Here is a 22590-nt window from a genome sequence, read left to right as displayed (position 1 = left end):
ACAATTCGATGCATCAACATACTTCACTTGATCCATAAAGGTAGCTCTCGCTCATTGTATCTAGATCGAAACGATCTATAATTTCGAATGGAATTTGGAACTGAGTATATCCAACATCCTTCAGTTCATGCATAAAAGTAGTTCTCGCTCATCATATCATAAAAGTAGTTCTTACGCCTGAACTTTCCATGTTACTCCGTTCGGCTTGCTCTTCTGGGTTAAAGGCTAAAAGCAGTGCATAAACAAATTGCATTATTTTTTCTGAAAAGTAAAAAACAAATCGCATTGTTAAATTGAACACTAAGCTGTGTATTAGTCTCTAATTTGTTTTCTTCTTCAGGTTCCCATGTTCTTGGCCATTGCCTTTTCCACTGTCTAGCTGTGGGCTTTGTAGCCAAGGACAATATGACATGTTCAATACAGGTTCTCCACCTGCCAGAACTGGCTACCTGCCACTCTGCCAGGCTACCACATCATGGAGTACTAGAATACCATTGATCCGCTGAATCTCCCGCTGATTATCAGTGATGAGTGCGTGCACTTTATTAGTACTAAAATCCGACAATTGATCTGTCTTAAAACAAAAAAAGAGGTTGTAGTGTTGGTAGATGACTAATTGACGCGGAATTAGCACCAACCCAACCATGAATAATCTAGCAGATCACCAGGGTTTTGATTTGAAGAAAGGCAATGCTTAATTATCGAGTTCAGGACAAAAAAGTTAACACACTATTCATGTGACGATATTTGACACCAACTCCAATTATTCGGATGTCGACAAATAATTCAGTGGTAGGTGGATTAGATTACACGGAAAGCTTTCTTCTCAAACAACTAGTACTGGGAGTTGACGGTTCATGTTTACAGAAAAAACGAATGTGCCACTCTCTTCTCAGAATGCATGGCTGATACATCGCTGATCGGATCCATTGACTCACTCAGCTGCAGCAGAAACTGGGTTCAATGCCGTAGCATTACTGTTCCTCGTCATCTCCTTGCTACTGAGATCAATGACCAGATGATCATGTCCAGGGAACTCTCTGAAATTTGCAGCTCGCTCCAGGTTCTTCACTTCCTCTATCACCATCTCCAGCCGCACCACCATCTCCACCAGCAACGAAGCGAAAGCTGCGAACGGAAGCGCCTGGGAGAACTCGAGGCTCGTGATGGCAATCTTGCTCAGCGTCGGCCGCAACATGCCCCTCTCGTTGTGCTCCTGCGGTTGTTCTGTTCCCGTGTTCTTCCTTTCTGACAGTGCTGTCGCATCAGTCTTGAATGAATGAAGGGTAGTTCTCGAAGCCGTGTGATTTCCAGAGTTGAGTTCCATGAGCATATGCTTATTGGCGGCACACGCTCGTTTGGAGCCAAGGAAGAGCCGCGGCTGTGATATGATTGCCGAGTTCAGATCCTGCAGCGCTTCATGAAGATGATCAGAGAGCACATCAGGGGCACAGCGCCGGTGACGCCTTATGCTCACCGCAAGCTCCTGCAGAACCTTGACGACTTCTCGAGCAACTCTTGTGCATGGATCTCGGAACAGTAATCTCACGGATGGTGGAGTCTTGAACAGACATGGAATGGAAATAACCAATGAGAGCACGGTTTATTCAGAGAGAAACTAGATGTAAGAAGATGTATAACAAATTAATTTAAAATGAACCATTTCACAAGAAAAGTTGGGCTTTTACAGTACCTGTATCTCAGATTCCAAACATCCATGAAGTGCAGCAACTGTGTACGCAAAGTGCCTAAGCACGGATCCGAGCTTCACATACTTTTGCCATGGGTAACTGTAACAGTGCATTGAGTGTCTTGGCTCCCAGCTTGCATAGTGTGCCTGCACATTTTGCCAACAGTGCTTAACTATCATTATACATTTCATTTATTGAATAGCAGGACTTCATGTCAACGTTGAAAGATTAAAAGTTGCAAAAAATATCAAGAGGAAAATGGAAAATAAAGAGTTACTTACCAGGGTCTCATCACTGGATTTTGAGTCCAAGACCGCCCTATATCCTATTTGAATTGAAGCTCTTGCTTCCTGCTTATCGTTATCGTCTTTATCCTGGTCTCGGAAATACTCATTCACACAAGCTGTGAGCTTTCTTTTGTCAGAATTTTTTGGTGAGTTTTGATAATTGTTACAAGCTTTAATATGGACTAGGAGTAATGGGTACCCACCTTCAATAGAAGTTGCTAATCCTTCGAATTTGTTAACTGTGCTATTGTGGAGGTCTTCCCCAGACCAGTTTGGCAAAACCAAGAGACTCATGAATAGACATATTGCGCAGCCGATGGCAATAGTACTTAAACGATCTCTCGTTAATGGGAGCACATCGTTTTGGCGGTAGCTTGACACCGTTATCAGATTGAAGGTTAAGAGAAAAATCAGCACACCGTAATCGTAGCTCTTCTTGATTGTTGGGAAGAATCTAACATATGTGGCAGCAAATCCTAGAAATAAAACCAATAATAAGCACTATAATCCACTGATCAAATTGCTTATGGCATGAACAATTCATTTTATGTGCAGACCTATTATAAACACCGAAGCTCCCACAATGAAAGCACGGAAAACCTTCCCGGTTCCAGAAGCAACAAGCTCAATGAGAAGTGCAAGAGAGCTTGCCAGCACTGTTCCCAACCCTCTATTCAGCCCTTTGCATATGGTTGCTCCTGTTGATCAGTAAAAACTTATTGTTAGGTGCAAGAAGACTACATATATATGGAAAAGAAAATAAAGTGTTTCCAGCTTAAGCTTACAGTCGATAGATATGAGTTACCTGCAGTGAATTCAAGCACGACAACTACGGTCATGACTGCCCACATTGCATTCTTCCCAATTCCTTTGAAGAAAGGTTCGAGTATGTACAAGAGCGAGACCAGCGTGAGGGCTGTCCCAGCCTTGAGAGCATGGACAGCTCTCCTTGGATCTTCTCTCCCAATACTCCATGCATGTCTCCCCCACGAAGCTGGAATCCTGCCTATTGTCTTCACTGGTGCAGTAAGCATCAGCAAAGTGCTTTTCTTGTTGATGGAATTCAGAGCGCAAGCCATTGCCATGGCCTGAAGCTCAATGAAGATGAAGATGCCAGTGTAAAAAAAATGTGGCAGCTAAGGCTGTGAAACAAAGTGATGTCTCTCCCTGTACATTGGGTACTTCTTTTATATGAACTCTGGCCTGCAACATTTCAGGTAATAATATCATGCTTTGTTAATTCACTGGTGCTGCAAAAGACTGCTCGTGTGCTTTCTGGAACGTTGCAATCGTGTATCCCTTTTGAAGTCACAGTTGCTCCTTTGCATGTGATATTCTCACTGTGTTCAGCAGCTCGCAACTCGAAAGACCACACATTTCCACCTTTTTCTGACGCCAATATGTGGTGATGCCAAAGGTGGCTTGACCTTGTGCTGGACAATTGCATGGGCTCACGTGGTGAGGAAGTTGGCAAAAGGACCTGAACTTGGCAAGCCACCCGTGTGCTACAATGGCAACAAGTGTTGGTTGCTCACTCTTTCTTGCTTGACTTGATGATGACTTGTGCGGAGGCTGAGCTCATGAAGGTTGCAGAGTGGGCGGTTCCTTTGCCAGCTATAGTTTGATATCTTGCCAAATGAGACAAATTATGATCCACACATTTGGGAACTACTGTCAAAGTTCCCGTTCACATTCACATAAGATTTAAGTGCCACTGGCTTCATCAGATAGACAGATACAGTCATGAGGTATTTGATTTAATATGATTTCATTCATGAACATCACTCTGGTAAATCAATGACCACATAAATCAGTTTAAGCAAGAATTCAGGGATAATAATGCCTTCTAATAAAGGGTAAAACAGGCTAATGCTATTACCACCTCTTGTACCAGAACTGCACAGCAAGTCGATAATCACAAATTATGTCAATTCTAAGGCAAACTGTGTATTACAATTCAAAGAAGAAAACACCTTACATTTAAATGAGTTGACATTCTGAAGTTTTTATTAGTATATATGTTGTTGCTTTATTCAATAGAGTCCACCTCGCCTGACTTCACAACCTTATTTCATCTCCTGCAACAGTGTGAAATAATAATATAAATTTATTCCTGAAATAGGCATCACATAATAATCCATGAAATGTTCAGTCAATAGTAACACTCCAGAGGAAAGTATGCACTTCCATAAGCTTTACAAGAATAGAAAATTAGAGACCCAATTGTGATTTCCTAGACCAAATTCACATTATGTCAAACACAAGGGCATATATCACCTCTCAAAAAGACAAAAACTACTACCAAGCTGGGGTTACAGCATCTCAAGTTCTCAACCACATGCGTCCTACCTTTTTCCCCGAAATAAAGAGATCAGGCACACATATTGAGCAACAAAATACACCTTTAATTGAGTTATTAGGGATGCAAGTCGACAAGAAAAATCATATGTTAGAACAAAAATTAGTATACTGTAATAGCACCGTTACCTTCTAGTGATCCAGAGATCCCAATCCCAACTTCAAAAAGGTGCTCACGCAGGTAATACAACAAGCACCCTGTGTGCACTATAACCTGACAAGGTAATAAAATCAAAGCACGTGTACCAATTTTCACAAATTAAGCTGAAGCAACACTTGCAGTTGCTGCTATTCGTGGAGATCAACATACAAGCACACCACGGTAAAAAATTTCAACAAGTCCAATCACAAGCGAAATCGAGAACACATGTGCATTGGATGGATTAGGAGGGATAGAGGAAGCAGGGTTGCTAGGGTTAGGGGAGGAGTTCAGTACAAGCTGGCCGAGGAGACGGGTAGTGAAAGGACGGGATTTACCTTTGCTGCGACGAAGCTCGGCGCTGCCGTCGTCCAACGCGCTCCGCCCCGCACCGGAGGCGCCTGCTCCGCTTGCTGCCAAACAAGGCCGCCGTCGCGCCGTGCAATCAGATTTCGTTGCTCGTCCCCGCATTGCCGCGCCGCGGGCTCGTGGGCCATCGATGTCCTCGCGCCTCTCGTCTCCGGCGTCCTCCACCGAGTGCGGTGAAGAACAGGAGGATCCGAACGATTTCTCGCGCGGGGCCTCGGCGCCTGTCGGTGTCAGAACCCCTCGTCGCCGCCGGCTTCCGGCCGCCGGCGGGAGGAGGAAGACGATATCCATTTGCGGAAAACCCCCTATTTAGGTCGCGATTTATTAATCGCAATCCAATTTGGGAGCTTTAGGTAAATATTTCACTCGGTATTTTTTTATAAAACATTCTAGTTTAATTTAGAGCGACTATTCATCACGATCCACAGTAGAGAATTTTATATAAAACTGGCCACATTATTTTTTACAAACCATTCTAATTTGAATTGCAACTATTAATAATTGTGATCCAATATTTTTCAAAATACACCCTAATTTGGATTCGATGTTTTTCTAACCAGTCCCTCGATCTCTAATTCTCTATCCTCATCCACAGTGTCCTCCCCTTCCCTTCCATCGACGGCGGCGTGGATTTTCCGACGAACTGCGGCTGCGACGGGGCATGTTCCTCCAATTACCTGCGTACATGACCATCTCCAAGAGATTGTTATGATGTATCACGAAATTACCGGAATTACTAACAGTGCACGGGGCCTGTTCCTCCAATTTTAGTACACGCTGAGGAGTTGCAAATGATTACTATGTTCATCGTTTTCTTTTTGTGCTAGTGGCAATTGATGAGTTGCAAGAAAGTAGGTCCTACCAAGCTATCCTGGCTTTATTTGTTCATCACAGCAAAAGGGGGAGAGACGGGGATGAAAAAGGAAGTCGTTGCTTGTCCATAATTGACAGGGCGATAAACCAATGCAAAGCAAACCAAAGAATCTAGTGTCTGATGAACCACTGAGAACTAGGAGTACCATGAGCCGTGCTATATATTATAGAGTAAATTGCACTTACCGTACAACAATTTGGCATGTGGGTATAAATTAGTCCAACAACTTATAAAATATTCAATTTAATATAATAACTTGACAATTGGGTGCATGCCCGGCGTCCACTCGGTAAGTCGGCGGTGCTTCATTGCTGCGGAGCCGCGTCCCTTGTTTCAGGCCGTGTTTAGTTCCCCTTAAAGTAAAATTTGCAGTGCTACAGTATTTTTGAACGTTTGACCACTAATTAGAAGTTTTAAGTGTGGATAATTGATAAAACTCATTCCATAACCCCGGGTGTAATTTCAAGACGAATCTTTTAAGTCTAATTAGGCCATGATTGGATAACATCGTGCTACAGTAAATAATCTCTAACGATGGATTAATTAGGCCTGTTAGATTCATCTTGCGATTTAGAACCCATCCGTGTAAAAAGTTTTATAAATTAATTTCATTTAGTATTTCTAAATGCCAAGATTCTGTTTCCAAAATTTTTGGAAAACGGAACTAAACAGGGCCTCAGAACCTCTCAATGCAAGCGCTGAGCTAAAATGGGCAAAATGCAATGATTTTCAAATTTGAACAGCCTGATAGTAGAAGAGACCAACTTCCTAGTTGACCATCCAAAAAGCCCAGACATGTGTGTGCGCGCCAACACATCTTTTGACCCATGGCACCCCTCTACCGGTTTTTCTCGCCAGAGGCATGATGGTTACTCGAGAACGCTTCGACTCGTCGGCCCTTTTCCCGAGCATCACACGGACCACCGGGAAAGACAACGCCGGCCCGTGCCAGCCGTCTGCCTCGTCAGGCACCGGCCGGCTGCCGGCCGGTCTGCACGACGATGGCCATCCAGTACAGAGAAACGTCATGGATTTCCAATTTTCCATGGGATGCAGTACAGATCAGGGTTTTAAAATCCGACCGGACAGGCCTAACCGCCGCCCTCCGGTACCGATTTACCGGACCGGTTAGGCCGGTAACCGGCGGAAACCGGTTGAATTCAAATCCAAATTCAAATAAATTCAAAAACTCCCATGCAACCGGTTCCGACCGGTTTACCGGCCGGTTTGACCGGTTTGAAATTCAAAAGCTCCCGTGCAACCGGTTTACCGGCCGGTTTGACCGGTTTGATCGGTGGGCCTTCATGGGCCGGCCCATTTTTTTTCTTTTTTGATTTAACTTTAAATTCCCACAAACTATACTAAATGAATGAGTTTTTGAGAAAATTTGACACCATTAGATTCATCACACCTTGAAGTATTTTTAGGAATTTTTTGGGAATTTTTCATTTTTTGAATTCAAATTTAAAATTTTAATTTTGACCGATTGGGTACCGGCCGAAACCGGACCGGTTCCCACCGGTTAGGTTAACCTTGGTACAGATAGCTGCGCTAGCAAACACGAACGCGTCCATTCGGAACTGAACAGTTGAAACCCAAACAAACTCCTACAGCAAGCTTGTTTGGTGGACGGACACACCAACCCCACCGTCAGCGACAACGAAACGCCGGTGGCCGGCCGGGCCCCGACGCCGTTTGACGGTTTGAGCCTTGCACGCCACGTCGACATGTGCAGGCGCATGAACTAACCGGAGTCAGCATAGGCGAGAAACCAAGGATGCATCATGCATGGGCGCATCCAAGTCAGCCGTCACTGGGGCGCCTCGCTCTCCGCGTAGTGGAGGTCAGGTTATCGCCGGGGGCTCGGCCGGGCGGGGCGGGCGATCTCCATCCGCCGCTAGCTTTCGCGCCGGAGCGGGCGGCGGCGGCGACGACGACGCGCGGCGGTGCTGGTGCGCGCTGAGGCGATCCGCGGCACTAAAGGGCGAGGGCGTTGCGTGCCGCGACGTCGCGGCGAGGGGTGCGGTGCGGCGCGACGCGGACGGCACTAATTCGGGCTCCTCGCGATCCGATCCGCCGGTCTCGTCTCTCTTCTTTTTTGCCTTTTGGGTTGGGGGCCGCTGCCACCGGCCGGCGTCTCCCGGCGGATTCCGGCCGGGCGTGAATTTACCAAAAAAGTCACCTTTGAGGCCCGGCAGGTAGCGTTCGTAGATAGGATGCGTGACGGATGCATACCCATGGACGTGGACTGCCCGCCCGGCCGGTCGTCCGCGGAGACGGTTGCCGCGTCTCGTCGTCGAGCCACCCAACCCGCGCACGCCCTGGGCTGTGGCTTGGCTGGCTTGCAAACCACACCACGCCGGGCCCCGCCCGCGACCAGACGCAACCAAACCAACCTACCCGCCCACTCTCTCACGACTCTCACCGGTGACGCACGCGCGCGCGGCCCCCGCCTTTCTTCCCAGCTCGGCAGCCGGCCTGAACCCCCGGCCGGAGACGGCGCGCGGCTCGGTGGCCCCGTGACTCCTACGCATCGCGCCCGCGCGCGCGTCGGTCGAGCGCCGAGATCACACACACACACACGAGCGCGAGTTGGCAAATGGCATGGCAGGGCGGAAGTTCCAGGCGCGTGGACTGGGCTGCCGGCCGGGGCACGCAAAGGCAAAGCGTCGACCGCGTGGCGGCGGCGGCGTGCAGCCGGAGCACGTGCCGTTTCTCCCGATTCGGAATCGTCCCGGGCGGGTGGGTCCCCGGCACACGCGGGTTCCGTTCCGTCGCCCCACAAATCCACAATCGTACGCCAACACAACACTATTTGTACCCAGGATAGATGGAGGTCAACAGCCTACGAACAAAAAATGTTTCGGATTTCGTGTTGTTTTTAAGGAATCTCATGCGGCACTGCTCATGCCTCGTATATACACTCATTTTGTTTGGCTGTAGCCAGTCAACAATATTTTTCTCTTACACCAAATCAACACCAGCCAGCAGCAACAGTCTGCTAGCAATATTTTTTTCTCACAACAAATCAGTACCAGTCATCAGTCACAGCCAGCCGAACAAAATGAGTACAAGCTAAAAAAATGCTGACCTACGCACCTATCGAAGGCGTTTAGCTCAACTTCTCACTCCCCAAACCTCATGCGCAACGCAACCACCCTTCTGAATCTAAACACCGCAGCTTTTCTTAACCACCGCACCCCACTCACTAAACCGCTCCTTTTACCATCATAAAAAAAACTGCTCCTTTTCTCTTTTTTTCCTTTCCTTTTTTGCACATCAGTCCTCCCGTGCGCGCGAAATCTTGCAAAATTGGAAGACCCCAATGACGTTTCCCACTGGCAAAACATGTCAAACCCTGTACTGGGAATTACGAGTTAAGAACCCACGTTTCGGTCCTTAACCTTACATGTGCAATTAGTACATCATCACTTCCCGTTGCTGACGTCAGATCCCGTTCAGACGGCCAGACATGTACACGAAGCCAAGTCAAATGAGAGAGTTATAAGCCCCCGTCAAGATATAGGAAAAGGTCCACGAGGGGAGAGACCAAATGGCAAATGGCAAATGGCAAATTTGCCACTGCTCCCAGTCCCAGCCAAAATTAGAGGAACGAATATTTCCATAAACACCCCCGTACTTTCCAAACCACCCCCTATCTGCCCCACCGCCGCCGCCTGATTTCCCCGTTTATAAACTAACCCCACCACCTCTCCTCTCCCAATTCGCCTCCCACCAAATATTCCCACTCCCCTGCCTGCCTGGCTGACTCCTCGCCCCCGCGCGCCTGACAGGCATGGCCCACCTGCAGCTCTCGGCCGTCGCCGGCCGGCCGGCGGCGGCGGGCGGGCGCGGCGACGAGATGGAGGACGTCGCGCTGCTGGACTCCTACGACGAGGAGATGGGCATGCCCCCGGCGGGCGGAGCGGCCGCGGGGGAGGAGGAGGCCGCGGCGGAGGCGCACGTGCGCGTCACGGGCATGACGTGCTCCGCCTGCACCAGCGCCGTCGAGGCCGCCGTCTCCGCGCGCCGCGGCGTGCGGCGCGTCGCCGTGTCGCTGCTCCAGAACCGCGCCCACGTCGTGTTCGACCCCGCGCTCGCCAAGGTGACGGTCACGCCTCCTCCTCCTCCTCACACGCGTTGGTGTGGCCTGACCTGACGTGACGACGCGATCCCTGCGTGCGCGCGCCATCAGCCATGGAGGGCGAGGCCTCGTGCGGCTCAAAGGGCAGTTGGGAGCTCGCGGACGGTTGCGGGTGGTGGCTTTTTTGAATTGTCTGCGGTTTTTCCGGGTGACTTGCTGCGTCTGGGGCTATGGTTGGACTGCGTTTCGCGTGTCAGGATAGGAAACTGGGCCAGGGAGCTCAACAGTTTCTCGGTAGCGCTTGGGGATTCGGTGCATTTGCATGATCAAGTGGATTTTCGCCTTGAGTTGTGTGGGGTGCGGAATTTTGATCCTGACACCTTGGGCGGGACTGACTGTTTCAGTGCCTTCTGATTTTGGTTGGTGGAGTAAATGCTGTGTCAACTCTGTGAAATCTGGAGTTCTAAGATTGGCTACTCCGGTTCTCAAAGTTGTTGCTCTTTCTTCCTTTCGTGATTGGTGAGCTGTAACTTCGTTGGAAGCTCGTGCTTGCTGATCGGCTGTGCATCGTGGGATTCGGGGCCCAAGGCTGGCACGCGGCTGCAATCAGCTGATGCTACCGCCAGATATGGGGTTTCTGGTGTACTATGATAGCTTTGGATTGGTAGTTGAGCTGCGAGCTGCTGAATAATGTTTTCAGGGGGAAAACAAGTGCTGAACTCAACTTTAGGTTGGGGAAAGTTACAAAACAATATTGTGCGATGTTACTTTACTAGGATAACAGTGAAGCTGGGTGCGTACCATGCATTACTCTTTAGTGGCGCTCTAAATTTGGTGTTGTTGACTATCAAGACAAGCACCTATTAATCCATGGATCTACTGATTTTGTATACCTTTGAACTACTCCTGGCGGCGTGGCAGGCCGGAATTGTCCTTAATCTAAAAAAACTCCTGGCGTGGTCATTAATTCTCCAAATTACACCATTACTTAGGAACTGGAAGCTGATATATTAGCGTTTAATCTTCTATTCTGTCCAATTACATACTGCAGCTTGCACATTGTTACTTACACCCATTTTTTCACAATGTCAACTGGATACCTACATTTTTTTTTATGTAATTTTTTTTTTGAAGGTCACCGGGAGGGGAGAGAATCCCCCACCTGAATTTTCATTTCATCCGGCCCTGAAGTGGCCCATCAGAATGTTTCAATACATTTTACAACAAGTTCATTTGGTGTTACATTGCGGAATTAAAAACAGAGCACCATGACAAGCTAACACTAAGGTCGCCTGGCGGCAGGCGGTACCCCCAGGTTCTGGCTTCCTCTTTTGCAGCGTGTAGCACGGTGCCCAGGTGGTCATTTTGCTGCTGGAAGATGGCGTTGTTCCGTCGTTTCCAAAGTTGCCAACAGCACAACAGGAGGAAGGTGTGGAAGTGTTTACCAGGGATATGCGCCGGCGGGAGGAGTAGATGAAGCTTCATCGGCGTCATATCCGGGGGCAGGTCGATGTTGGTAGCAGCCCAGAAGGAGGCCGCAAAGCTGCACCCAAACATTGGATTACTGAGAAGCTATTTTAGCCATGGAGTTCAGTATTCACGTGAAAAATTGGATTAGATGTACATTATCTGTAAATTATGCTGCTATTCTAGTTTTACTTTAATCATGATAGTCAACACAGCTTTTGACTTGTGAGCCACGTTTAAGCAAAAATGCCAAGGCACGTAACAATGCATGTGGTGTGATCTGCACGCATGTGTTTTGGCTTGATAGAAGTCCTTTCACATATACTAAAGCCAGCTCCAGTTTAGATGACTAATTGCTGAGAGGTGTTTGATTTCCTACCCTATCAGTTGGCTTGTTTGGGTCACTTCAATAACTGCTTCTTTATTTTGGTAACTCATTTTTTCAGGTAGAGGATATAATTGAAGCTATAGAAGATGCCGGATTCGAAGCAGAAATTATCCCTGATTCTGCTGTGTCTCAGCCTAAATCACAGAAGACTTTATCAGCGCAGTTCAGGATAGGAGGAATGACATGTGCTAATTGTGTGAACTCGGTTGAGGGTATCTTAAAAAAGCTACCTGGTGTTAAAGGAGCAGTTGTTGCCTTGGCAACCTCATTGGGGGAAGTCGAGTATGTTCCTTCTGCCATTAGCAAGGATGAAATTGTTCAGGCCATCGAGGATGCTGGTTTTGAAGCAGCATTTTTGCAGAGTAGCGAGCAAGATAAGATCTTGCTGGGACTGATTGGCTTGCACACAGAGAGGGATGTGGAAGTATTACATGATATTCTTAAGAAAATGGATGGTTCGCGACAGTTTGATGTAAATACTGTCCTCTCAGAAGTTGAAATTGTATTTGATCCAGAAGCTGTTGGTCTGAGATCAATTGTGGATACAATTGAGATGGGAAGCAACGGGAGGTTGAAAGCACATGTTCAGAATCCGTACACTCGAGGGGCTTCAAATGATGCACAGGAGGCCTCCAAAATGCTAAATCTTCTCCGCTCTAGCTTGTTCCTTAGTGTAAGTTTTAATCTTACCTCTTTATTTTTGGCGCCTAAGATAAAGTGCAGTTTAGGCCAATGGAATAAGCAGAATGTATGTTTAGTGATGATACCTTGCCACTGATTCACTTGGGAAGACATCATGCACGGCAGACCCTTTAATATTCTTCATTCTTATTTTTAATCATGACCAAATGGCCCTCATGTGGCATCCAACTCCATGGGTCCTATCTGACCACTGCCATTTTAAATAATATCTTACTGCTTCGTTTTGCTTGCATGTGAGGCCCAGCAGATCAAGATGCCTTAGAGAAATAAATGCTATTCTAATCCAATATTTGGGCAAAGTAGTAAGGGGAGTACTCACATCGAATTTCACAATTAACTAGGAGCTAAGGAACAATGCAAAAAGCAAGGAAAGTGCATTATCCATTTTCTAAAAGGAATATATGTATTGTTGGGTGTTAAAGATACGGTTAAAACGTACGGATGTTAGATGCTTTGCTATTTATTTTTAACTTGCTTCTCACAGAACATTTTTAACTTGTGGTATGATGCCGCTTGCCCCTGACTCTTGTCTAATTGTTTCATTGCACCAGATTCCTGTATTTTTCATTCGTATGGTTTGCCCCAGTATACCTTTCCTTAGTACATTACTAAGCATGCATTGTGGACCGTTTCTTATGGGGGATTTGCTGAAGTGGATATTGGTAAGCATTGTACAGTTTGTTGTTGGGAAACGGTTCTATGTTGCGGCTTTTAGGGCCCTGAGGCATGGCTCTACAAACATGGATGTGCTAGTGGTTCTTGGCACCACTGCGTCATACGTATACTCTGTTTGTGCACTACTTTACGGAGCATTTACTGGATATCGACCTCCTGTATATTTTGAAACAAGTGCAATGATAATTACATTCGTGCTGTTTGGGAAGTATCTTGAGGTGCTTGCAAAAGGGAAGACATCGGATGCTATTAAGAAGCTTGTAGAACTGGTCCCTTCTACTGCTCTTTTGGTTCTGAAGGACAAAGGTCCCAGTAAAATTTTATTCCCATTTTAACTGTTCCATATAAATGCATCTTATCTTATAGTTACATACAAACTCACACATTTTGTTTTAAATACAGAAGGAAAACATGTTGGGGAGAGGGAGATTGATGCACTGTTAGTCCAACCTGGTGATGTCTTAAAAGTGCTTCCTGGATCAAAGGTTCCGGCTGATGGTGTTGTCGTTTGGGGAACAAGTCATGTGAATGAAAGTATGATAACTGGTGAATCAGCACCTGTCCCTAAAGAAGTATCTAGTGTGGTAATTGGGGGGACAATAAACTTACATGGCATCCTTCATATACAAGCAACGAAAGTGGGATCCGGGACAGTTTTGAGTCAGATAATCTCTCTGGTTGAAACTGCTCAGATGTCCAAAGCACCTATTCAGAAATTTGCCGATTATGTGAGTATGATAATTTTTTCTATCCAATATTCTACTTTTATTTTGTTAGTAGATATCACATAGTCACATATGTTTCTGCTGACCATGTAGTTTTCCTAGTTTGACTTTGAAACCTTGAAGCATTGTTTTTAATCTATTTGTTGTTTCCCGTAATTGACATGATTCAGCTCAAGCTTAGTCACCGTCATGACTAGACAATTTTGTGTAATTTCCTCTGTAGTGATCTTATCTCAACATATATGCAGCGCGAGCCTCTCCTGTAAATTTGCCTTAAAGAATTCATATTTAATTTTAATGGATGTCCTGGAAGACTAGTTTAGTTGCAAAAAAAAACCTTATGCTACCAAAAGTGTCGCATCATATTTGAGATGCCTACTATGATTATTGCTGACATTATCTCTATTGTTTTTCAGGTGGCTAGCATTTTTGTTCCAATTGTCATCACATTGTCTATAGTAACATTTTCTGTGTGGTAAGTTCAATGACTATCGTCAAATTTGGAGTGATGCTATGTTCAAGCTTCTCACCTGTGGACTTCTACTTCTGTAGGTTCTTGTGTGGATGGTTGGGTGCATATCCAAATTCATGGGTTTCTGAAAATAGCAATTGCTTTGTTTTCTCTCTCATGTTTGCCATATCTGTTGTGGTGATTGCTTGTCCTTGTGCCCTTGGTTTGGCAACACCAACTGCTGTGATGGTGGCAACTGGAATCGGGGCTAATCATGGAGTTCTTGTAAAAGGTGGAGATGCGTTGGAGAGGGCTCAAAATGTAAATTATGTGGTGTTTGATAAAACAGGGACACTAACACAAGGAAAGGCTGTTGTAACAACTGCAAAGGTTTTCTCAGGAATGGACCTAGGAGATTTCCTCACTCTGGTTGCATCCGCAGAGGTGAGGTAGATTTTATATTGAACTACTTTGATTAATATCAATGTGGAAATAACTTGCTTTTCATTTTTTTTGTACCCCCTCTTTCGGAATCAGTATGTTGTGACTTGTGAGAACATGCTTTGTATTTTTCATGTTATTGGCTCTTTTGTGACGTGCATACTATTTTATGTTTTGCTCTGTACTCAGGCAAGCAGTGAGCATCCTCTTGCCAAAGCTGTTTTGGACTATGCATTTCATTTCCATTTCTTTGGCAAGCTTCCTTCATCAAAAGATGGCATTGAGCAACGAAAAGATGAGGTATTGTCTCAGTGGCTGCTTGAAGCTGAAGACTTCTCTGCCGTACCTGGCAAAGGAGTTCAATGTTCAATCAATGGGAAACATGTTTTGGTGAGTCATAAGCTAACAACATACTTCCGGTCCTTTTAACATATATATTTTATGGCCCTGTTTGGATCCCTGGGTTATTTTTTAGCTCTCCCCTCAAATAGCTCTGGAGAGTCAAGCAGGAGGGCTATTTCTGGGCTATTTGCAAATAACCCACCCCAAAAAACTATCCCACCCAAGGGGTGCTATTTGAGGCTATTTCGGGTGGGGCCCACTGATTCTCTCTCACTCTCTCTCTCTCTCGCTCTTGGAAAAGTGATTGGAAAAGTGCTTTATGAGCCAAATAACCCTTGGATCCAAACACCTCAAAGGCTATTTCATTGAAGGGCTATTTTTTTGGACTAAACTTTAGCCCTCAAAATAACTCTTGGCTATTTCTCCAAACAGGACCTATGGTCCGTTCTATAACGCACATTATCTTTCGATTGTCCTCCAAAATTTATGCCATGCTGCATGCAAACTTGTGCTAATTTCTCCTTTCTGCCCTACATTCTGTCCTAAACATTTATGCATGACCACCCACAAAAATTATCTTCTCTCATGTCTCCAAAGCACTTGTACACTCATTTGTAATACCTTTTGGACTTAAGTTCCTTGTCGAAATGTGGCTTATAAAATGTACCAGAGGGACAGCAGTGTTATATATATTGATATGTTTCTCTGGACATACTTGCTTATCATGAAAAGAAATATTTTGACAGGTTGGAAACCGTACTTTGATTACTGAAAATGGCGTAACCATTCCCCCAGAAGCCGAAAATTTCTTGGTAGACCTGGAATCGAATGCAAAAACAGGCATTCTTGTGGCATTTGATGGTGATTTTGTCGGGTTGATGGGTGTTACTGATCCACTGAAAAGGGAGGCTGCTGTTGTAGTCGAAGGATTAAAAAAGTTGGGTGTTCATCCAGTGATGCTCACAGGGGATAACTGGAGAACCGCCCAAGCTGTTGCAAAAGAGGTGAGACTCATCTACTTCTTGCTTTTCTCCCCTCTTTTGGCTTCAATTGGTCCATAAGTTTCACTGGTGAACTTGCCTTTTGATTTGCTTGCGTTATTGTGCTTTGGCAGGTTGGCATCGAGGACGTGCGAGCAGAGGTCATGCCAGCTGGAAAAGCCGACGTCGTTCGCTCCCTCCAAAAGGACGGGAGCATCGTCGCCATGGTCGGGGACGGCATCAACGACTCCCCGGCCCTGGCGGCAGCCGACGTCGGGATGGCCATCGGCGGGGGCACGGACATCGCCATCGAGGCGGCGGACTACGTGCTGGTGCGGAACAACCTGGAGGACGTGATCACCGCGATCGACCTCTCCAGGAAGACGTTCAGCCGGATCCGGTGGAACTACTTCTTCGCGATGGCCTACAACGTGGTCGCCATCCCGGTCGCCGCGGGCGCGCTGTTCCCGTTCACCGGGCTCCAGATGCCGCCGTGGCTGGCCGGCGCCTGCATGGCCTTCTCGTCCGTGAGCGTGGTGTGCTCGTCGCTGCTGCTGAGGAGGTACCGAAAACCCAGGCTGACCACCGTGTTGCAGATAACTGTAGAGTGATTGATGTGAGTTGTGAATACTACAGTAGCTTCCTTAACCGCCTTACGGAAATGAAATGGAAGTTGCGGCGGAAATGGCGCCCTTTGTAGATTTTAGATTTTTGGTGGGTTCGCTGGTGGTTATAGCCTTTGTCAAGTTTTGTTACCATCCTGTTGGTAATTCTGGGCTATTATTAGAGGTACCCCGGTAAATTCTCATTCGTAATTGTAAATCGGTTTTTGCCCAAAAGCAATTGTAAATCAGTTTGTCCCGTTTTGCTATAATACGGAATTCCCGGAAAATTGATTGATAGAGGCCGACTAGAGAAGATCCCGTAGCGCACAATGGGTTTGGAGCGTGCCTGACGGCCCCGGTGCAGCCGTGCAGGCGGCTAACGGGTGACGGCCGCCGGCCACGGCGCAGTGGCAGTGCGCATACGCCACCCCGTTGCCGCGCGGAAGAAGTCGGAGGCGCTGCGCGACGGCACGAGGTGGACCGAGCGTGGCCTCGCGGCCAGTAACATATTGGGCCAAAATCGGAAGCCCATACCGAGGGAGAAGAAAGAAAGGGCACGGCCCATCCTGGCAATTCCCTTGCTGGATCTCCTGCGCGGCTGCGCCACCATTCCACCACGCAATACTGGTTTTGCGGTCGACCGCTCGCCGCGGTCGACGCGCCGATGCACGTGGGGCTAGTGGGCTGCGCACGCTCTTCCGGCTCCACTTCACCTTATCTTTTACTAACTTTCATGTGTTTTATTTTTTGCCTTTAATCTTTTTTTATCCTAAAATTTTGTGTCAAAATATTTCTCCAAGTTTTCTATCTCAGAATCTTTTGATGGACTTTTTTTGGCTCCTAAATTTTTGCTTGCAGAAAAAATTTTGCACCCCAACTTTTCTTTCCAAAATTTATCGATCTCAAAATATTCTAATCCAAATTTTACGAAATTTTCTGTTCAGAAATTTTTTCTTTCATTTTTTTCTCAAAACTTTGTTAAAAATTGTTTGTATAAGTTTGGTTAATTTTTTATTTGTATAAGTTAGTAGCCGTGTTTGGTTAAGGCTGAAAAATATTTCGCGAAAACTTTTTGCACCTTTGACCACTAATTTAGAGTATCAAATAAAGTCTAATTACAAAGTCACCTCCACAACCCACTGTGTAAATCGCGAGACGAATCTAATGAGGCTGTTGACGCGTGATTAGAGGATGGTACTGTAGCACCACTGTAGCAGATCATCAATTAATTTCCGTCATTAGATTCGTCTCAAAAAGTTACATATGTCCTTTTAAATTTTGTAAATAGACTACATTTAGTACTCCATGCGGAAGTTCGTCTTTTTGTGAAATCTTGATTTGTCGTGGCAGTTTGTTTCACCACAGCTGGGAACGAGATGAGATGACGTGATGTGACAATGGGACCGAGTACATCAGCTCAACATGTAGAAAGAGGCCGGACAGTGCGGTCGGAATCGACCGTACGGAGCCCAATTTACGGGCGACCGTAAATTAGCGCACCCCCACCATAGCCTCTAGGGTGAAACCGGGCAGCCAGACTGGCAGAGCCCTGCACGCATGCGACTAATCTGGAATCGGTTGTCCAAGCACGCACACCAAACTCCCGTGGTGCCTGCCACGGTGGCGCATCGACACGGAACCGGGGATCGAGGAAGGGGCACGAACGAACGATCGAGCCAACGAGACAGCAACTGCTCCCTCTGAGTTGAGACCGAGCTATGGCTAGTGCGTGGGGGCGGCGCCCCGTCCGCCTCGACGGCTCCACGCCACCAGACTGCGCGAGTGCCATCCCAATCACACCAGGCTACTACCTTTCAGCGTTTACGTTACCGACCGGCTCGACCAAACCGGTGGTATCCGGTACCAGTATACTTGACCGGTTTGGCCGGAAACCGGTCCAAATCGGTCGAAGTTAAATTTGAACTTAAAATCCTCTGTACAAACGGTTCGTACCGGTATACCGGCCGGTTTGACTGGTAACTTGCCAAATTCAATTTTTTTCTTTTTTCGTTTAAATTCAAATGCCCGCAAAGTATACTAAATGAATATTTGTATAACATATTTTAGCCTAAATGAATCCTCCAACCCTCTTTTGTACTAATTTTACATTGTATTTGTATACTTTTGTATGCACACTTTTTTGTTTAACTTCAAATCCCCGCAAACTATACTAAATGAACGAATTTTTGAGAAAATTTGACACCATTAGATTCGTCGCACCTTGAAGTATTTTTAGGATTTTTTTGGGAATTTTTCATTTTTTTCAAATTCAAATTTAAATTTTGGTTAACCATGCTACCTTTTCCCAAACCAAAACCGAACCGGACCGGTTTGACCGGTAACTGATCAAACCGGACCGGGATTTGGTTAACCATGCTACCTTTTCCCTGGAATTATAAACAGACCAGCTGATTGCCACGCGAAATAGTGCACGCATCATGCCATACCTGATGCGGTCATCACGGGCTTTGGCCGGGGAACGGACGGATTCATCAGGCGCTGACGTGTCCGCAGTTCCATTAATCGATTGGTTATTTAACGGCGCTGATTAGCTTGATCATTGACGCGATCGCGCACCGGGGTCAGTGCGCGTTTGGTGCGCGCGCGTGCGTGAGGGGCGCGCGCGCGCCGTCCGCGCCGTCCTCAGGTTTTCTGCTTGCCACGTCATCTTCCAGGCCGCATGTTTCTGCTTGCCACGTCATCAACCGAGCCCGCAGGTGGTATCCCGCCGCCCGCCCCCGGAAGATACACCGCCGGGACAGGATCAGGGCAGCGGGCGGCGGAATCCAAGTCCAACACGGAGCAGAGCACCTAGCTCTACCAGCGCTCTCACGCCCGTCACATGCGCACCACACGCAATCACGCTGCAGGGCCGCCGCCTTCTCCATCCATCGCCGCCAGCAACCTCGGGCCCGCCGGCCAGCCAGTGCCACAGGAGCCGCCCGGGCCCCAGCCGCCTACCTTCATCTAGTTGGTGGCAGGGTTCCCCCTACCGGTGAGAACCGGTCTGGTTTGACTAGTTACCGGTCAAACCGGTCCGGTACCAAACCGGCCCAAATTAAAAATTCAAATTTGAATTTAAAAAAAATGAAAAATTTTCAAAAAATCCTAAAAATACTTCAAGGTGCGATAAATTTAATGGTGTCAAATTTTCTCAAAAATTCGTTCGTTTAACATATTTTTTGGGCATTTAAAGTTAAAACAAAAAAGAAAAGGAAAAAAAATGAGACGACCCATTAAGACCCACTTGGTAAACCGGTCAAACCGGCCGGTACACCGGTCTAATCGGGCGGTATACCGATTACACATGTGATTTTAAATTTGGATTTGAATTCAAACCGGCCGGTAAACCTGTCAAACCGACCGGTAAACCGGTCTAACCGGTCGGTATACCGATACGAACCGGTTAAATTGAGTTTTTTGAATTTAAATTTGAATTTGACCGGTTTCTACCGGTAACCGGTGCAACCGGTCCGGTAAACCGGAACCGGAGCCCGGCAGTTACCGGAGACCGGTCGGTTAGATGAACCCTGGCGGTGGGCTGGTGGCCCGCTGGATTCCGGATTCCGCATCGGCGAGCACGGACCACGGACTCTCTTCTTTTGCTACGGGCGCCGGTGCGCTCTCTCTCTCCTCTTGTGTGCGCCACTCCTTGGTCCTTTTGGCTCCGCACCGACGAGGGCGACGCGAGCCACTTGCCTCGCCTGCTTCCTTTTGTCTTCTGTCTCGCGAGTGCCGTGCGGGCACTGCCTACCCGCAGCTCCTGCTCCTTCGTCACCGGCCGCGCGCGCGAACCGCACCGGGCGTTGCGGTGTCCGGCACGGAGCATCACGGCTGGGGGCGGGCGAGCGGTTCGGAAAGGTAAGAGTGCAAATGGATGACTTGCATCCTCGAGAGTTTATCCAAATTATATTAGCTAAATTCTATTTAGCTAGCTATTTAGATAATTATTTAGCTATCCGAAAGGGTGTGAAATTCAAAAGCTTCTACATTTATCTCTTCCTCCACTCCATCCCCTTCTGTGACAGAATCGCCAAGTTAAACGACTTAATTAAGCATAATGGCCATCATTTAAACGCATCAAGCGCATTAGCCAGGCCGATCGAAACACACCATAAGTCTCGCGCGACGACGAGCGCAGACGGTACCAGCATGATACAATTTTACAAAATAATAAATAATTTTAAGATATTTACACAATGACTTTTACAAATTAAATTTCAAATAATAGATAACAGCAGCGGTAGAGAGAGTCTAACCTGAGGAAGATTTTTATTAGAAACCATATGAAATAAAATGAAATAAAACGATAACTATGGAGACGTGAGGACGTCACATCGAGCCCACCGATGTTAATCCTGGTTAGCTTCTAGACCTGAAACAGGGTAAACAACAAACCCTGAGTATACTAATACTCAGCAAGACTTACCCGACTATGGGTATACATAGCCCACTATCTAGACATGTATGGCTTTCTGGTTGTGGGTTGTTTTGCGGAAAATCAATTGAGAGTGAGTCCTTACTTTCAATATTTCAGCTCAAAATTAGGAATGAATACCTATTTTCTACGGTTTGCATTTCTACACCAATCAGTGTGGAAAAACAATTGATTAGGCACAACCATATTGATCATTTCATTCCCTTCCATGTTCTTACTACGATGTGACTCGGAGATCAAGATGCTCATGTCCGAGAGCGACTGACGGCGAATCGATCCGATTTAACCTTGTAAGGTGGACCTAACCAACACGGTACGTATTTGCCCCGTCGGACTATACGAGCGAACCATTCCCCTCCCCGCCTCGAACTACAGGACCGCCCCACCGGCGTATAGTCAGCCGAGCTCAACGAGAGACCACCAAAAGTAAATACATACATCCCAATTCTCCGCGACTACTCGACTCGCCCTAAGAGGTGGGAAGGATCCTGTACTTTCGAAGTGAGGCAGTACTCGGCTTACCGGTTTCGACTACCTCCTACTCTCGGCATGCGGTTAGTACAGTTCAAACATGATCAGCAGGGCTAACAACGGTACGGTCCTCAATCGACACGGACGAGGCTAAGACACCAGGAACCCTGTCATGTTGCCATACCTATATCTCATCATCATTCCCCCGTCCGGTCTCAAATTTCCATTCATTCCATATTGCATTCCATATCTCCTATACTAGAATATAAAGATAACTAAAAATCTCACGAGTAACCAGAAATTACTCGATTTTTGCCCTATAGCTCGCGAGTGACAAGAAATCACTTGACTTCTACCGAGATCTATTAAGCATAGCAGTGCTATCGACCTATACATACGAGTATAAGACCAAGGAAACCTAGGGATCATGCAACTAAGGTTCCAGACAACTCCTAAAAATATAATGCACAAGTAATACACATATAATAATTCATAATTTAAAATAGTAGGTTATGCACCGGGGCTTGTCTGAGATTAACACTAAGTCAGTGTTAGTTAGATGATACTCGCTTGGCAAGTACCTTCCTTTGGGTCATGCATATCGGGATCCATTCATCCATCTTCTAGATGTGTCCACCATTCACCGTCTTCTGACTCGGCTCCAAAATCATGTGCTTCACCTCCATGCGTTGTACATCTAGCGTACCTAGATGAGATGCACCAATGCGGATGTCTAAATGCATGGCAGTGTAGTAGATGATACAGCAAAAAGGACAAGCGAGGCTGGCACAATGTCATGATTGCATGGGCACAAGCATAATGCCATATAATGCGATATGATTAAAAGAAAGACATGATTGGCAATCATTTATCGAGTAAACACAACAAACAAACTCAAAAGACAATTGGGTTGGTGCTGAAATACTAGAGTTCATTTAATTTATTTTAGCCTGAAGTATTTCCTTCTAGAAAGCATTACTAAATTTATTTAGAAAAGCCAAGCAATACGATAAAGCAAGAAGGATTAAACTAGAACTTGATGTAACAAGCGAGCAAGCATAAGCAAGGTAAATAAAGACAAACCACATTTTGATATATCAGAT

At 46.5% G+C, this 22590-nt stretch overlaps 2 protein-coding genes across 9 annotated transcripts; one reads left to right on the top strand and one right to left on the bottom strand.

Moving 5' to 3' along the window:
* Window positions 1–710: 710 nt before the first annotated feature.
* Window positions 711–5139, bottom strand: LOC120704159 (aluminum-activated malate transporter 12-like). 5 transcript variants are annotated; one of them, XM_039988453.1, is made up of 7 exons: window positions 4814–5136; window positions 2784–4056; window positions 2536–2676; window positions 2182–2454; window positions 1973–2094; window positions 1694–1837; window positions 711–1561 (listed from the first exon to the last, which is right to left on the bottom strand). In XM_039988453.1, the coding sequence occupies exons 2-7, from the start codon at window positions 3061–3063 to the stop codon at window positions 935–937; spliced, it is 1587 nt and encodes a 528-aa protein (XP_039844387.1). In that variant the 5' UTR covers window positions 3064–4056; window positions 4814–5136; the 3' UTR covers window positions 711–934. The 5 variants fall into 5 exon arrangements, with proteins under 5 accessions (XP_039844387.1, XP_039844384.1, XP_039844386.1 ...); XM_039988450.1 differs by having other exon boundaries at window positions 781–1561; window positions 1973–2454; window positions 2784–3874; window positions 3957–4056; window positions 4814–5139; XM_039988452.1 differs by having other exon boundaries at window positions 781–1561; window positions 1973–2454; window positions 2784–3764; window positions 3957–4056; window positions 4814–5139.
* Window positions 5140–9440: 4301 nt separating this feature from the next.
* On the top strand, window positions 9441–16865 carry LOC120704158 (cation-transporting ATPase HMA5). Of its 4 annotated transcripts, XM_039988446.1 has the most exons (10): window positions 9721–9823; window positions 10937–11390; window positions 11716–12330; window positions 12911–13340; window positions 13437–13762; window positions 14176–14234; window positions 14312–14654; window positions 14841–15041; window positions 15740–15997; window positions 16108–16864. In XM_039988446.1, exons 2-10 carry the CDS (start codon window positions 11313–11315, stop codon window positions 16582–16584), a joined length of 2787 nt encoding a protein of 928 aa, XP_039844380.1. In that variant the 5' UTR covers window positions 9721–9823; window positions 10937–11312; the 3' UTR covers window positions 16585–16864. The 4 variants fall into 4 exon arrangements, with proteins under 4 accessions (XP_039844379.1, XP_039844381.1, XP_039844380.1 ...); XM_039988445.1 differs by lacking the exon at window positions 10937–11390 and having other exon boundaries at window positions 9441–9823; window positions 16108–16865; XM_039988447.1 differs by having other exon boundaries at window positions 9652–9823; window positions 11105–12330.
* The last annotated feature ends 5725 nt before the right edge of the window (window positions 16866–22590 follow it).

The sequence above is a fragment of the Panicum virgatum genome, chromosome 4K (genome assembly GCF_016808335.1).
Source record: "Panicum virgatum strain AP13 chromosome 4K, P.virgatum_v5, whole genome shotgun sequence".
Taxonomy (NCBI): Eukaryota; Viridiplantae; Streptophyta; class Magnoliopsida; order Poales; family Poaceae; genus Panicum; species Panicum virgatum.
This window is presented reverse-complemented; position numbering and strand designations above follow the sequence as displayed.

Excerpts from the sequence above, each read along its gene's own strand:
- LOC120704159 (XM_039988450.1), bottom strand. The coding sequence starts at position 3,063 with ATGGCAATGGCTTGCGCTCTGAATTCCATCAACAAGAAAAGCACTTTG. Across the intron at positions 2,677-2,783 it reads CGTGCTTGAATTCACTGCAG|GAGCAACCATATGCAAAGGG; the intron begins GTAACTCATATC and ends ACTGATCAACAG. Across the intron at positions 1,838-1,972 it reads AATCCAGTGATGAGACCCTG|GCACACTATGCAAGCTGGGA; the intron begins GTAAGTAACTCT and ends CAAAATGTGCAG.
- LOC120704158 (XM_039988445.1), top strand. The coding sequence starts at position 9,515 with ATGGCCCACCTGCAGCTCTCGGCCGTCGCCGGCCGGCCGGCGGCGGCG. Across the intron at positions 13,341-13,436 it reads TTTGGTTCTGAAGGACAAAG|AAGGAAAACATGTTGGGGAG; the intron begins GTCCCAGTAAAA and ends TTTTAAATACAG. Across the intron at positions 14,235-14,311 it reads ATAGTAACATTTTCTGTGTG|GTTCTTGTGTGGATGGTTGG; the intron begins GTAAGTTCAATG and ends CTACTTCTGTAG.